General features: G+C 42.2%; 1 protein-coding gene across 3 annotated transcripts in view; it reads right to left on the reverse strand.

Annotated features, from left to right (window-relative positions):
- The window catches only part of NOL4 (nucleolar protein 4), a 281,954-nt gene extending 268,750 nt beyond the window's left edge, over positions 1-13,204 (reverse strand). Inside the window, exons 1-2 of one of the 3 annotated variants that reach the window (XM_019547639.1) lie at positions 12,801-13,204; positions 11,895-12,483 (exon numbers count right to left, since the gene is read on the reverse strand). In XM_019547639.1, the coding sequence (XP_019403184.1) occupies positions 11,895-12,146 (252 nt within the window). In that variant the 5' untranslated portion in view covers positions 12,147-12,483; positions 12,801-13,204. Of the gene's footprint in view, positions 1-11,254; positions 11,831-11,894; positions 12,772-12,800 lie in introns of those variants that run through there. The other 2 variants (XM_019547645.1, XM_019547653.1) reach the window with 2 other exon arrangements.
- Between the last annotated feature and the right edge of the window lie 29 nt (positions 13,205-13,233).

Below are 13,233 nucleotides of genomic sequence, written 5' to 3' on the forward strand. Positions count from 1 at the left end.
CCCCCCGCCCCGCGTGCGGCCCAGCGGCTGCCGCAGCCCCCCCGCCCTCCGCCTTTGTCTCGCCGGGTCCCTCGGGGCCGGCGTATGGCCCCCGCCCGGCCCCGCGCCAGGTGCACGGGCACCGCCCCACGCCCGCCCTCCCTGGCTAGGACCAGCGAGGGGCTCGGCCTGAGCGGCCCAAGACCGATGCTGCGCTGTGGTGTCAGACAGACGCGAGAGAACTGCCGGAGCCAGGCCAGCGCGGCTGTGACAGGCCGAGGCGGTCCCACAGGCGCTGTCCAGACAGGCAGGAAACCTGCAAGGTTCAATCCGGCACTACTCCGAGAGAAACTTGAAAGGTTAAATATTTTGCTAGCCTATAAGATACAGGAGAGACACAGAGAAATCTGCTGGGTTCAATATTACACTACAGTGAGGTGAGGTTGGATACTATGCTATTGACAGACAGCCAGAGGACACACCAACCCACGAGTTTCAATCTCGTGCTCTTCCGAGGGAGAGGTTCAGCACCGCACTGTCCTATCAAACAGACTGACAGAAAGAAATTTTCTGGCTCAAAATTCAGGGTTTTACCCTCCACAGTTCAATCCTGTGCTAGTCTGACAGATACATCAGTAAAAGAGAGAGAGATATATAGGTATGAGAAACCTGCGAGGTTCAATAACACACTATTCTGTTAGAGAAATTTTCTGGCTCAAAATTCAGTGGTTCGCACAAGGTTCAATACCATGTTGTTCTGGTAACACACACACGTAACAGAGAAAAAAACCTGCCAAGTTCATTACTATGCTATTCTATTAGACAGAAAGAAATTTTCTGGCTCAAGATTCAGTCATCTGACCTGTGCAGTTCAATACTGCACTGTTTTGGTAGGTAATGTTCTGGTTCAAAATTCAAGTTTGCCCTACCCTCCAGTTGTGTTTGTGCTAACCAGATGTAGATAATGGGACTTTATAGAAGAACCTGCAGGACTGATCTCTGTTCTGAAGGACAGCAAAAGCCAATAGAGAAGACTCATGACACTAAATGCAAAAGCCTGGGGTAATGCAAAAAATGGAGCCTACAACAATTAGGAAACATCCTAAATGTTCCCATAGCCATTAACTAACATGGCACAGATCCTGCTATGAAATATATGCATTGCTTATAAGTTAAGTGTTGTCATTGGAATCTCAATTGTATTACCAATAGAGCCAGGGCCTGTGCGTGTGCAAGTTGCTTTTTAATCTAGGTGTGGATGGGGCCAAGTATTACACTGGAAGACAGTGCTGTTTATTTTTTACAAAATGAGATGCAGAGTATTGCTTGTCTACTGCTGATACTTTAGGCCATATTGTCCAATTAGCTCTTCCAATAATGAAATATAGATGCTGAATAGTGTGGGGAAAAAACTGATCCTTGACTCAACTTTATATGGGTCCTAAAATGGTAAAGCCCAGATTACAATGGTAATATTATTCAGTGATTGCTAAAAATCACTGGGTCTGGCCTTGGGCATTTGAAAAGATTATCATACAAATTATTTCAACTAAGCTTAACATATTTCTACTCATCTAGTGTCCAAGTTTTGTTTAGATAAATAAGACGTAAGATATTGGTCCAGATGGCTGGTGTGGATTGAACCCAATAGATTTTCCAGTTAAGCATTTTTTTATTTCACCTTACAGTAACCTGGATTTAGAAGCCCACTTGTACATCTCCTCTTCTGTGTAAAACTTAGACTGCATTTGGTTACCCACCAAAATAATATGCCTTCCAAGCAAAGATTAAAAACATTAAAATGCAGCCAGCTCAGCAGTTCAGCTAACTAACGTTACACAAGCACACTGATCCTACTGCCCATAGATGATATGCATTTGAATCTTGGCACTTGCCATTGAGTTGGAATTCAAAATTAAAAGCAGCAGGCTTCAAGGTCTACAAGTCAGGCTGTGTAAGGAAAAAAAGCTAATTTCTTTACCTTTTAGTATATACCAAACTGCAGTAGCAAAAGCAAAAACAACAAGAACTGAAGACAATGTGTAGTACCACACATATCAAATAAACATTAATGCTATTATCAGACTGAATATGTTCAGATATAAACTGCAAAGTATACCTGACCTGTGCGCATGTGTGTAAAGATAGAAACCTTTCAGTATCTAGCAACAAATGTACTCTAGTTAACTAACAGGCTACCATAATAGGTATTGTAATAATGATTAAAATAATTAACACTACAACTACATGTTAAAAAACAAACAGAACTTAGAAATAAGAGCAGCATGCACAGCTTGCAGGGAAAGCTTTCATTGAAACAAACCTTTTTAGGAAAAGAAAATTATGATCTTCCATATTCCAACTTGTTTTAATGGTTAGGTAGTTGGTTCTTTCAGGTTGTTCCCTCTTTCTAGGTAGCACTCTATGCTGGCCTTTATAAAGTTTGAGGCTGAAGTTCAGTAGTCTAGGATATAGTTAGGCCAAGTTAAAAAGGAACTCCTTCCTTGTTTTAACTCATTATTTTTATTGTTAAGAAATTTGCACTAGTTATTCTTCTGTACCATCCAACTCACAGCACACTTTGCTGACCCTGCTGTCCAAGGAAGGTTGAATCTGTAGTCTAGAGCAGAGGTTTCCAAAGTGGGGTGCACAAGACGATCCACTGGGGTGCAGGAAGAAAATATTAGAACTTCTATTTATATAAATATACATATATTGGGGGTGCGTGCTCAAAAATTTTTTACTGATGGGGTGCACGATCAAAAAAGTTTGGAGACCACTGGTCTAGAGAAGTAAATGCATTTGTATTTTACTTATTTTGAAGCTCTCCTTCTCCCACTCTTCCAGTTTTATTTAGAAGTAGTATTCTTCTCATTTAAAGTCATTTTAAAGAGATGGAGGATCTGAATTCTCCACAATCAAAGCTGCCACGGTGGAAGTTGTAGAAGTGGGAGAAAAGAAAACTTTTAAAGTAAAGATAGGGTAACTGAGAAAAACAATGTCAGGAGAATCTAGCTGGGAAGGAAAAAGGATGGAGATATATATATTGAAGCACATTAAAAATGGCTGTAGAGTTTAATTGACTTCTGTCCTTTGAACATTCTCCAACTCAGGCACTCTTAACCAATCAAAACACAGGGTCACACTAAGAAGTAACAGTATGACTATACTGTGCTTGGCTGAGACAATTGCATGTTGTTAGAGCATATTATAACCAAAGAATAAGGGCCTAATTTAAGAATGGCATAAGCTTGTGCAACATCACTGAGGCGATGGTTAGTTTTGCCTTCAGAGTCCTACATGAAATCAAAAACTTTTGTCTCTTCATGCACTAGACAATAGCCTGTTTCACTGGAATATTTTATTGCAACGTAGGCAGGTGAGTTATAGTTACATTAAGTTCTGTATGTGATTATATTAAGATTAACATGCACGGACCTTATTTAGAATCCAATCAACCAACTTCACTCACTGATATAGTCGATCTGTTTGTGGTAAGAATGCCAACGAGTGACTTTCACCTCTGCATAGGATTCCAATATAAGGTCTAAGCACAACCACAAACGTGCATATGCCTCAAAATTGGGTGCAGGATGCTGTTCCTGTTCAGAGTGTATTTTACTGGCTGGATGCTTACAAGCAGCTTCCAATTCCCAAACTCATTTCCTTCCCATGTCTTCCTGTTTTACTTCCTTAGTTTTTCTATATGCTATACTCCAGATCACTCCGGTCCTATGAAATGCATTTCATAAAAGACAAATGAGTTAATATTTTACCTGGACAGATTCATCCTATTTTATTTTCCTACTTTCAAACTGTGATGGATGGTAATAATTGCTAATTTATTAAATCATTTTTAAAATCATATAGGCAGATAACAGCACAGCCCGAGTGCATGAAAAGTTAAAACAGGAAAAAGAAAAATCCACAATTACCAATAAAATTGGTAATAAAATCCATTGGAATTCTAGTTTGGTTCTTTTTTTGTTTGTTTGTTTTAACTTTAGCATTATAAAATATTCAGCTCATTACCTTCTGTTTAAGGAGGGATTTCCCCCTTTTTTGGGATAAAAAGCTTGTTTAAACAGAGAGGAATAGAGGCAAAGCAATCTTTTAAATCCCACTATTTTATTACCGCCTTGGCCCCAAATTCGCCATCCAGAAGGATGTAGAAAGAATAATATTGGATTCTGCTGTACTGAGAGGCAGTTAAGACGGAAAAATGTATTATTTTAATTAGATCTGTATTACTTCTTTAATGCACATTTAACCCCTGAAAAGTTTACCCTGCATCAAACTCACCTCTCAGTTACATGTCCAAAAAAGTCAGTATGGTTGAACAAGTAAAGCAAAGTGGAGAACTACCATTAACATACAGCAAATTAGCATTACGTATATGGCGCTAGAGTTTATTGCTCCTGGGTGCCATGTCTGCATGTGTGCCAGGTACCACAGCGTGTTGAGCTGGGTCAGAGCAGCCCCAGCTGGTAGGGGGTGCCAGAGGTCAGCCTGTCAGCCAGGCCTGCTCTGACCTGGCTCATTGTGCTGCATAGGGACTAGCTGAGGCACAAGGGTGCACCAGTATGGGGCTAGCTGGCAGGCAGCTCCCGCACTGAAGCACCCTTGTGCCCCAGCCAGCTGGGTCAGCATCTAGACATGCTCTGCAGTGCATTTACAAGTACTAGCCAACTGAGGAGTTTATTAGTTATCTGTGGCCTAATAGGGCCAGATACATGAAGCTGAGATATTTACTATGGAGCAAATTAGGCAACTCCACATTAAGAGTATCTTGTAGACATGTCCCCCCTTGTTGCATCTTGTAAGGAGCAAGCTATGCATCATAAATGCATATGCTCACACACCCTTCAGTGACCTTTGTTATCAAGTCACCAGGTAAAAGGCTCCACATTGTCCTCTACAAATCCTTTTTCTTCTGGATTAATTTACCACCTCTAACGTTTGCCATTCTTTTTACAGTTCTGCTCTTGTTTCTTCTTTTCTTCTCAAATTGTAATAGTTAAATAGTAGTTTGGTATTAGCACCAACCAAAAATGCCATCACAGTGATTATGCAGAAGAAAAGTTTAGGTGAAAATATCATGTACTGCTTTTAATCAAAAGTGGGGAAACATCTGCTTTGAGAAAGGGCTACACTGGAAACTTTGTGCCCAAGTCAGTCAGTGACATCCTGTGGACAGTCCCACATAGGATACAGCCAGAAGGTTGAGACTGACGGTGCTTACCTATTTCAATTGCATAGAAATTGTACTTCAGGCTGTAGTGAAAATGATTCAAATCACTTACTCTGAATTTTAAGTAAAGCCAAAGTATAATAATATTGAGGCTCTCCTGCTAAATCACAGTTTTAGGCAACAGTTTACAAAACTTTCAGATACAGTGACCTTATTGGTAAAATTCTAGCCCATCATTCCCCAGAGAAGCTTAATTACAGCCTCAAGTGGAAGTGGTTGAATGAGTTGCATCCCAAGCTCAAGTAGGTCATTTAATAAAAATTACCACTCCAAGTCCATACTGTACATTTATTTCTGAAAACCGCCTTTGCTTAAGGTTAACTCTATCATCTATCATATTTATTAACTCAAATGTCCACTACAGCTAGTCTCTTATACTGACACATCCCCAGGTACATGTCAGTGGTTCAAATGCTACACTTCATTTTTAGGAACTATCATTAGTCTCTTTGAATATACATGTTCAATCGACTAGTTATACAGTTTACAAAATTTTCCCTTTAGTGGCCAGAAGGCCACATAAATATCCATAAAATTCATACCAAGATAAACAGGAAAGATTTCCATTCATTAGACAAAAAATGACAATTTAACATGCATCAGGATGCTCAACCCCATTCCTTGTGGTAAGCTTACCTAGGCATTCACTTTAATGGGCCTGTTTAAGAGTTGGTCTTTAATCAGTAACATCTGCACCCTGGTCTGGACCCAAAGAACTGTGTCTTCAGGCCAACCACAGCTAGCTGCAGCCTATGTTCTGAGACAGGCCTAAACTGAAGTGTTTGGGGCTTCTGCCAGTTTTAGGCTGTCCAAGATAAAATACAATTGGAATCACTAGCTCCTCCTTCAGCGGGAGGTTTCTTCCCTGTTGCCCACTGTGGAGGACCTGTTACAGAGCAAAGGCAACTCCCTGAGAATCATGATTCCTCCAAGTATTAAACTTGTACAGCTCATATCAGCCTCCTTTTAATCACTAAGCTCTCTCTATATATCCTCTTATAAAACACAATCTTCAGGAAATACCTTTATCAAGCTAAAGAAGCACTTGGTCCCTTTGAAGCAAATTTATATTACAGAAAGCATCTCAACTTCATTGTCCACTGTATTTCATCATTTTTTTCATCAATGTAACACCACTTACAACAGGTTATCACAGCAGATTCTCTTGATTCAAGAGAATCAAGCCCATTATCTCTATAATCCTCCCCAGAAAGTTACAAGGTTTTCACAAGTTAAACTGGAAACTTATTTTTTGAAGTTTGCTTCTAGAAGTTGTTGGAGAAAAATGAGAACCAAGCACATTAATTGTGGACTTGGACTTTTAAACCAGATGCCTGCTCTTCATTGAGATAAGGTATTTAATTATGCTAATGTGCATATTGGTTTGCTTTTTGTTATGTGTGTGTACATTTATGTATATGTGTATGAAATGGAGGCATCAAGTAGTTAGTTGTATAGAGGCAATGTTGCACTGAAAATAAAATTAAAATTCCTGCTTAAGGTTTCATGATTTACTTTAGTCTCTAAATCTGGTGCACTAACTCTTCAAACCAACTGTACTTTCTAAGTAATGTTAATATACAATAGTTTCTAGTTTACAAAAGTAGTACTTAAAAATGCTCCCTTTTCCAAAAAGTGGGCTTTCACATTTCTAGAAGTATCTCAAGCTAAACAAACACTTACTGAAAAGTCTAAAATATCATAAATACACAAAAACAACAGGTTTAATAAAGACATTTTTTTAAAAATAAATTGCGTAACACTTACTAATGGAAATCTAACCCATCTACAGCCAAGAGTAGCCACCTATGTGGTTTTGATCCATTAGTTATGCCTGGTTTTTAACAGGTTCATCTGACTTACTAGCCTCACTCCTCACAGAGCCCATTAGAAAAGGAGGCAAGGGAAATAGGGAATGGGATTGAGAAGAGATGGATCTTTGAAGGTCTGACAGAGATGTGAAGGACAGGCAGAATAAACAAGATGTTGTAGGGTACTGGGGATTAAGGAGGGCTCTTGAGTGATGAGGGGAGTGCTTAACAGAACTGAACTGCTGCAGAAGCATACTTTGGGATAAATTATAGCCAACCCTCAACATCACTCTAATAATGATATTGTTTCACCTTTACATGGTACTTACTCCTATTGTATGCTGGCAGTTCATTAGCTTAGAGAGCTACCAACATACATTTTCCAAACTCTGTTGTTCATCTGTGATCCTGACTGCTACAAAATAAAGCAAAAAGGTACTAAAAGCAATGCTTCACATTTTCAAATTGCTATAAACAGTCACAAGAATGAAAGTAATTTAAAACCACATGATAATAATAACATATCCACTTTTAATATCTAAACTATCTTTCTTTGATGCACTTCTTATATGTTAGCGTTCATAAGCAAACACGCATCCCTTAAAATGAAATGAACAGAATTCTTATAACCAAATTTTCACTCTGATCTAGCTCTTCAATAGCAGAACAAGGAATATGTGGGGATACAACCAATTCTGCTAAATCTACTAACCCTTAAAGGTCCTCAATCCTGTAATCAGAAAGCTCCATTATTCTGCTAATAGAAATCAGCATACTACCAGACCTTCCTGAAGGAGCAAGATCAAAGGTTCTAACCAAAGCTAACACAGTTTTGTTTTTTAAAGATTGGTTTTATGTTCCCAAGTAGGGAAAATATGAGGAGGCGCAGGAAAATTCATACATAGGGGAGATAGTGATTTCATTTATATAAAAGTATCTCCGTTCTAGTCCATAGAGTTAAATCAAATTTACATGGTTATAATGGATAGAAGAATCTGCCATGAGTGTTTCTGTTCCTGTAGATTTATGCATAGTATATAGTCTGTACATTGGGCCACTTATTTTTAGGCAAAAGATTGGTACCTGGAACATGGAGTTCTGACATGACATGGGACATTAGCTCAGTTTAGACAACAATATCTAAACTCAGGCAGATTTTAGGATCCCTATTTTTGCCTATGAATCACACTACTAATTTTTTTGTTCCATGTTCTCAAATTATTCATCAGGCACTAATTTTAGCTAAGCAACTTGACAGACCACAAGGAAACCCATCAGAAAAATCATTTATATAGTTTTAAGAGATACTATATTAGTAATGCTGTTCGTACACATAAGTGATTTTGGGTCGCAACCATTAAAAGTTTATACCAATTATTGTCAGCCATTTGACATATTTCTCAGTTTAACATTTTTATGTAATGTGTCTAAGTTAAGCATCATTTCACTATTCTTATGAAGTGCAGTTTGGGCTTAATGAAAGAGAACATCTGACAAGAATGGCAGCAGTGTGAAAAGTGGCAGAAGTGGGATGTTCACTGGACCATATATGCAACTACTTCACTCAGTGTCATCCTACCCTGGACCTAAAATGGCTGTTTTGCAGGATGCTGTTGCTTGGTGACCAAGAGTGCATCTCCTAGGCCACAGAGGGATGTGAACATTCAGAGATTGATTCGTTCCTGTTGCTCTTGAAGCAACCAAGCCAGCAAAATAGATTAAGCCTACACATATCTACATATATATTCTCTTTGTCTACATGTTTAAGTTGATATTTAAAGCAGTCCTGCGATTTCAAAACGCTCAAAGTAGTAACAGAAAAAAGGAACAAAACCTAGCAAGTATCTCACTGTCCATGGAATATGAGAAGTGGACCAAGACTCAGCTACTATAAACCTGCAAGATACCCTTGCTTCAATTAAGTCTGTGTTGTATGTCTAGTCTGTTCCGGTGCAACCTCCCAGTTGCTATCAGTCTCTCCTTCTTTCATTAGAATCAAGCAGTTAATTAGCTCCAGCCTGTCCTCTCCCCTTCTCTCTTTCCCTTTAACGCAGCAGTAATGATGTCTAATTACCAGCAGCAGTGGATTACAGCACCATCAGGAGCAAATCTCTCTGGCTGACAGCAAAGATGAGCAACAAACCTTGAAGCGTCAAAGAGAGAATTCCTAACAGTAGTCAAATATTATTTGCTTATTTTTGACCAGCTTAGGACTCTGGAGTTAGAACTGCAATTTCATCCATGTTATGAATTCAGAGAGACTACTGTTGGCCGGAATTACCAATGGCAATTCATTTTGCATTGAAATTGCTCGTCAGTGATGCAAACTTTTGTTTGTTTGTTTAATTCTTATAAGTTTTGATATTCAGTTGTGGCTTGCTCTATGGGCAGGATAAGATCAAGTTTGTGGCAACACTGACACAAAAATGGTGCAAGACAACAGGCATAGGCCTGAATGATCATAAATGAATAAACTCTTCAAAGTGTTATCTGGATTTGATTAAATGAATGAAAGAATGGGCTTCTGACAGATGAACAACAACACTCCAGGTTGCCACCTGAAAACCTTGGCTTGCTGTGCCTAAAATATCATTTGACATTACAGGATCAAATTTTAGGCCTATTCAGTCAATGGTATGGAGATTCTACAAATAAGACATACAACAATACTCTTTGGATTATTCAGCACATAGTCTCCACAAACTATTATCTTAGATAGATGCCACTCTAAAGATGTGCTTGATAACATTGCTTCCTTCTCAGAATGGAGCATGAAGTTGGTTAAATATGTTTAAGTGTGTGTATGGGGGGGTCATTTGTTTGTAGTAGCTGCTAGTTATACCTGAATTCTACGCTTATTCAGTTCTTGTTTACAGTGAAAACAGATTTGGGGGACCAAAATACTCAGGCAAATAGAAGTTACCGGGAAGCTTTACCTGATCTAAGACTGCAGGGCCTGTTCCTTAATATTTTATATTTAGTAAATCAAAATCATGTATACATATTTTTAGAATACTTATAAATAGTATCATGGTCATTTTCTGCTCTTGCTTTTGTTATGGGACCTCTTTGGTTTTTATAATCACTAGAAATAGGTAGCTAAATATACAAGCATGCACATAGTCATAGGGTTCCAAATCAAAACAAAGGTAATGCCACTATGCATACCAACACTTAAATAATATTTCTAGCAAATAAACATGAGAGTACCACCAGACACAGGGATCTGCTAAAAGAAAAAGGGAGGAGGGAAATGAAGCCCCCATGGCCTAGTAAAATGATAGAAAGCGTGCTAGTTGGTGCTATCATGAAAGGTCTTTGAAAGGCCCTGAACAACTCTTCATTTTCACAAGTCTCTCTCTCTTTATCAGCTCATTTAAGTTTTACCACAAAATATAGGAATTAGCTTGCAGTTATGAACTTGTTCTGGAAAGGAAACCCTTAAGAATGAAAATATCTTGCTTCTTAAACTATTCAAAATATAGTGTTCCAGTAAGTGCAAGAATAAGCAGTCCATCAACCTAAAAATCATATTTCAGTCTTAGCTAAGATTTTGATCTAGGCTTTATTTTCAAACTTCTTTCCCAAATATGTTTGCTCTATAATAAATTCTAGGATCAAAGATTAACAACCTGCTGTTGAACAGTAATATGCCTAGACCAGACCAATAGGTAGACCTAGAACCCTTTGTGAATAAAAGCAGTGGGAGGGAACATAAACACTGCTCTGAGAACATTCTCTTTCACTTTCAATTTTCATATTTTTATATGCCTTAAAAATTAATTCCACATCTATACTTCTTGACAACAAGCAGCAATGATTGGAAGGGGACAAATATAAATCAATGCATTTGGGGTACCAGCTTATTATTTCCCAAAGCAGATGCATGAACAGAATTTCTAGATTTTCCCTGGGACTATATGCCATAATTAAACCTAGGATACTTTTCTACAAAAAAACCTTCTTTATTGTGTCAGCCAGGAATGTATTTCATTAGGTCAGAATGAGGTTTTGATGCAAGAGAAAAAAAATACTGTCCCTCAAAAATACAGGATTGCCCACATTTCCCCTCTTTAGATCCCCAAATAAACACTAGACATTTCTGTCCGTGTCATCTTAAACACCACACCTTGGGTGAGGTAGCAGTATTAAGGGGGGGGAGGGGAAGAGAGGGGGAAAATGACATATTAACGAGTTCAAGATGCAAACCTACTTGTAGCCAATAGTTCCCATCTTCTTAAATAGGAAATTCTCCTGCCACCACCAAGCATAATAGCTCTTCCGCTGTTAGCCCCGCATCTAAGCGATTCAGCTGCAGCCTCTGCTAAGGGCTGCAACGCTACTGGATCGCATCGCCTGAGTTTAAGCTTTATGGCTCTGAGACTCGCGCAATCCCAGGCAGGGGAACACAAATCTCTCATTCGCTCGTATGGCAGCCTAGCTCTCTTTGTTGATCCTCCGCTGCTCGCTTCCTTTTCGCACCGCGGCACCGCTCCAGAGAGGCATCGAGGCACAATTTTCTCTGCGTCTGCGGGCTAACAATAAGAGAGCCTTGGGGAAACCCCCCCCCAAATAAACGCCCAGCGCCACCGCGGGCTTCGTGCCAATAAGGAGACAGCGGGCTGGATCGATCGGGATCGTCTAGGAGCAAGAAGGTGCAGCTGCAAGCCCACGCCTGGCCTGGCCTGCCTACCATGGAGGGGACGGGACAATAGCCCAGGCCGGACCCCGGCCCGCGGGGGAAGGAAGGAAGGGCAATGCAGCCGGGGGAGAGCGGAGCAAGGCGCGGCGCGGCGCGGCGCGGCGCGGCGCGGCGCCAGCACGCGGGGAACAAGGCGGGCGCCTCTACTCACCGTGGTCTTGACCGGCACGTACAGCACTTGCTTGGCGCCGCCGTCGTCCGGGCCGCCGAGCTGGAAGCCTTTCGATTTGACCCAGAACTTGAATTTGGCGTTATCCGTGGAGCTGGACTCGGAGCCATTCAGGAGCTGCACGATGCGCTCGTATTTCTTGCGGGTCACCGTCTTCGTCTTGCCCGAGTCCCCGTAGGTCCGCAGGCACCAGTCCTGGAAGTGGCGGTACATGTCCCGCTCGCCGCTCTCCATCCTGCCGCTCCCGGCCCCGCCGCCTGCACCTGTTCACCTCGGGCTCATGAAAAATGCATCCGCCGCGGCGCTGCCAGGCGAGGCGAGGAGAGGAGGTCCCGGTGCAAACGGAGCCCGGCTGGGTTTTGTGCTGGGGGGATGGGCGAGGGGGGCAGCGATCAATGCAACCCTGCAGCCGCGTCCTCCTTCATATTCTCTCTCTCTCCTCTCCCCCTCCTCGTCCCCCCCCCCCAAAAAAAGGCAGTGCTGGATCCGGGAGGCGGACGGGTCTGGTGGAGGCCGGCGATCAGTGTCTAGTATTGCACGAGGCAGGACATCCCAGCGTCTCCGGCAGCGCCTGCCCAGAGGGGTTGGAGGGATAAATCATTACAATCTGAGCCCATGGCTGGGGGCGGGGGGGAGAAAGCGCATCCAATATGGGCTCGGCTGCTGCCCCCCTCCCCGCGGCCCCGCCGGGGCCAGGTGGGAAGCGCCCCCAGGCCGGGGGAGCGACTCTGCTCGGCCGCCTCCCAGGGCAGGATGGAGGAGGCACTGAAGGGCACATCGGCCTCTCTCTGCTCCCCCCTTTTATTCTGGGCTCGCTTCGGGCATTAAGAGCTCCGGGAAAGCAAGCAAGTGCAAAAAAAAAAAAAAAAAAAAAAAAAAAGTTCTTACCTGTTATTTTCTAAGCCCAACACCTCCAGTGCACATGGCTGGGGGGTGGGGGGCAGCCTTTCAGTCCCATTCAGTCTCCCTGGATTTCACATGCCCTTATTGCCATTGTCATTTGTGGACTTAAAAAAAAAAATATCCCAGCAGATGGAGGAGGGGGGAGGCCCCCTCGCGCAGCCCGCGTCTCGCACACCCGGGGGCGCGGCCCCCGCCACAGCCGGGTCCCAGGGGAGGGGGCAGGTGCCCGGCCCGGCCCCGCCCGGGCACCGCCGGTGCTCGCACATGCGGGGTTCCCGGGGCTGGCGGCCCGGCCGGGAAGTTTGCCTGGGGATGCTTGAGAGAAACCTTTTGTTGCTGTTGTTTCAGAGCCCCCCCCAACCCCCTCCCTTGGGCTTGGCCACAGCTTCAACGCAGGCGGCACGAGATCGCTGCGGCC

The sequence above is a fragment of the Crocodylus porosus genome, unplaced genomic scaffold (genome assembly GCF_001723895.1).
Source record: "Crocodylus porosus isolate Cpor-Errol unplaced genomic scaffold, CroPor_comp1, whole genome shotgun sequence".
Lineage (NCBI taxonomy): Eukaryota > Metazoa > Chordata > Crocodylia > Crocodylidae > Crocodylus > Crocodylus porosus.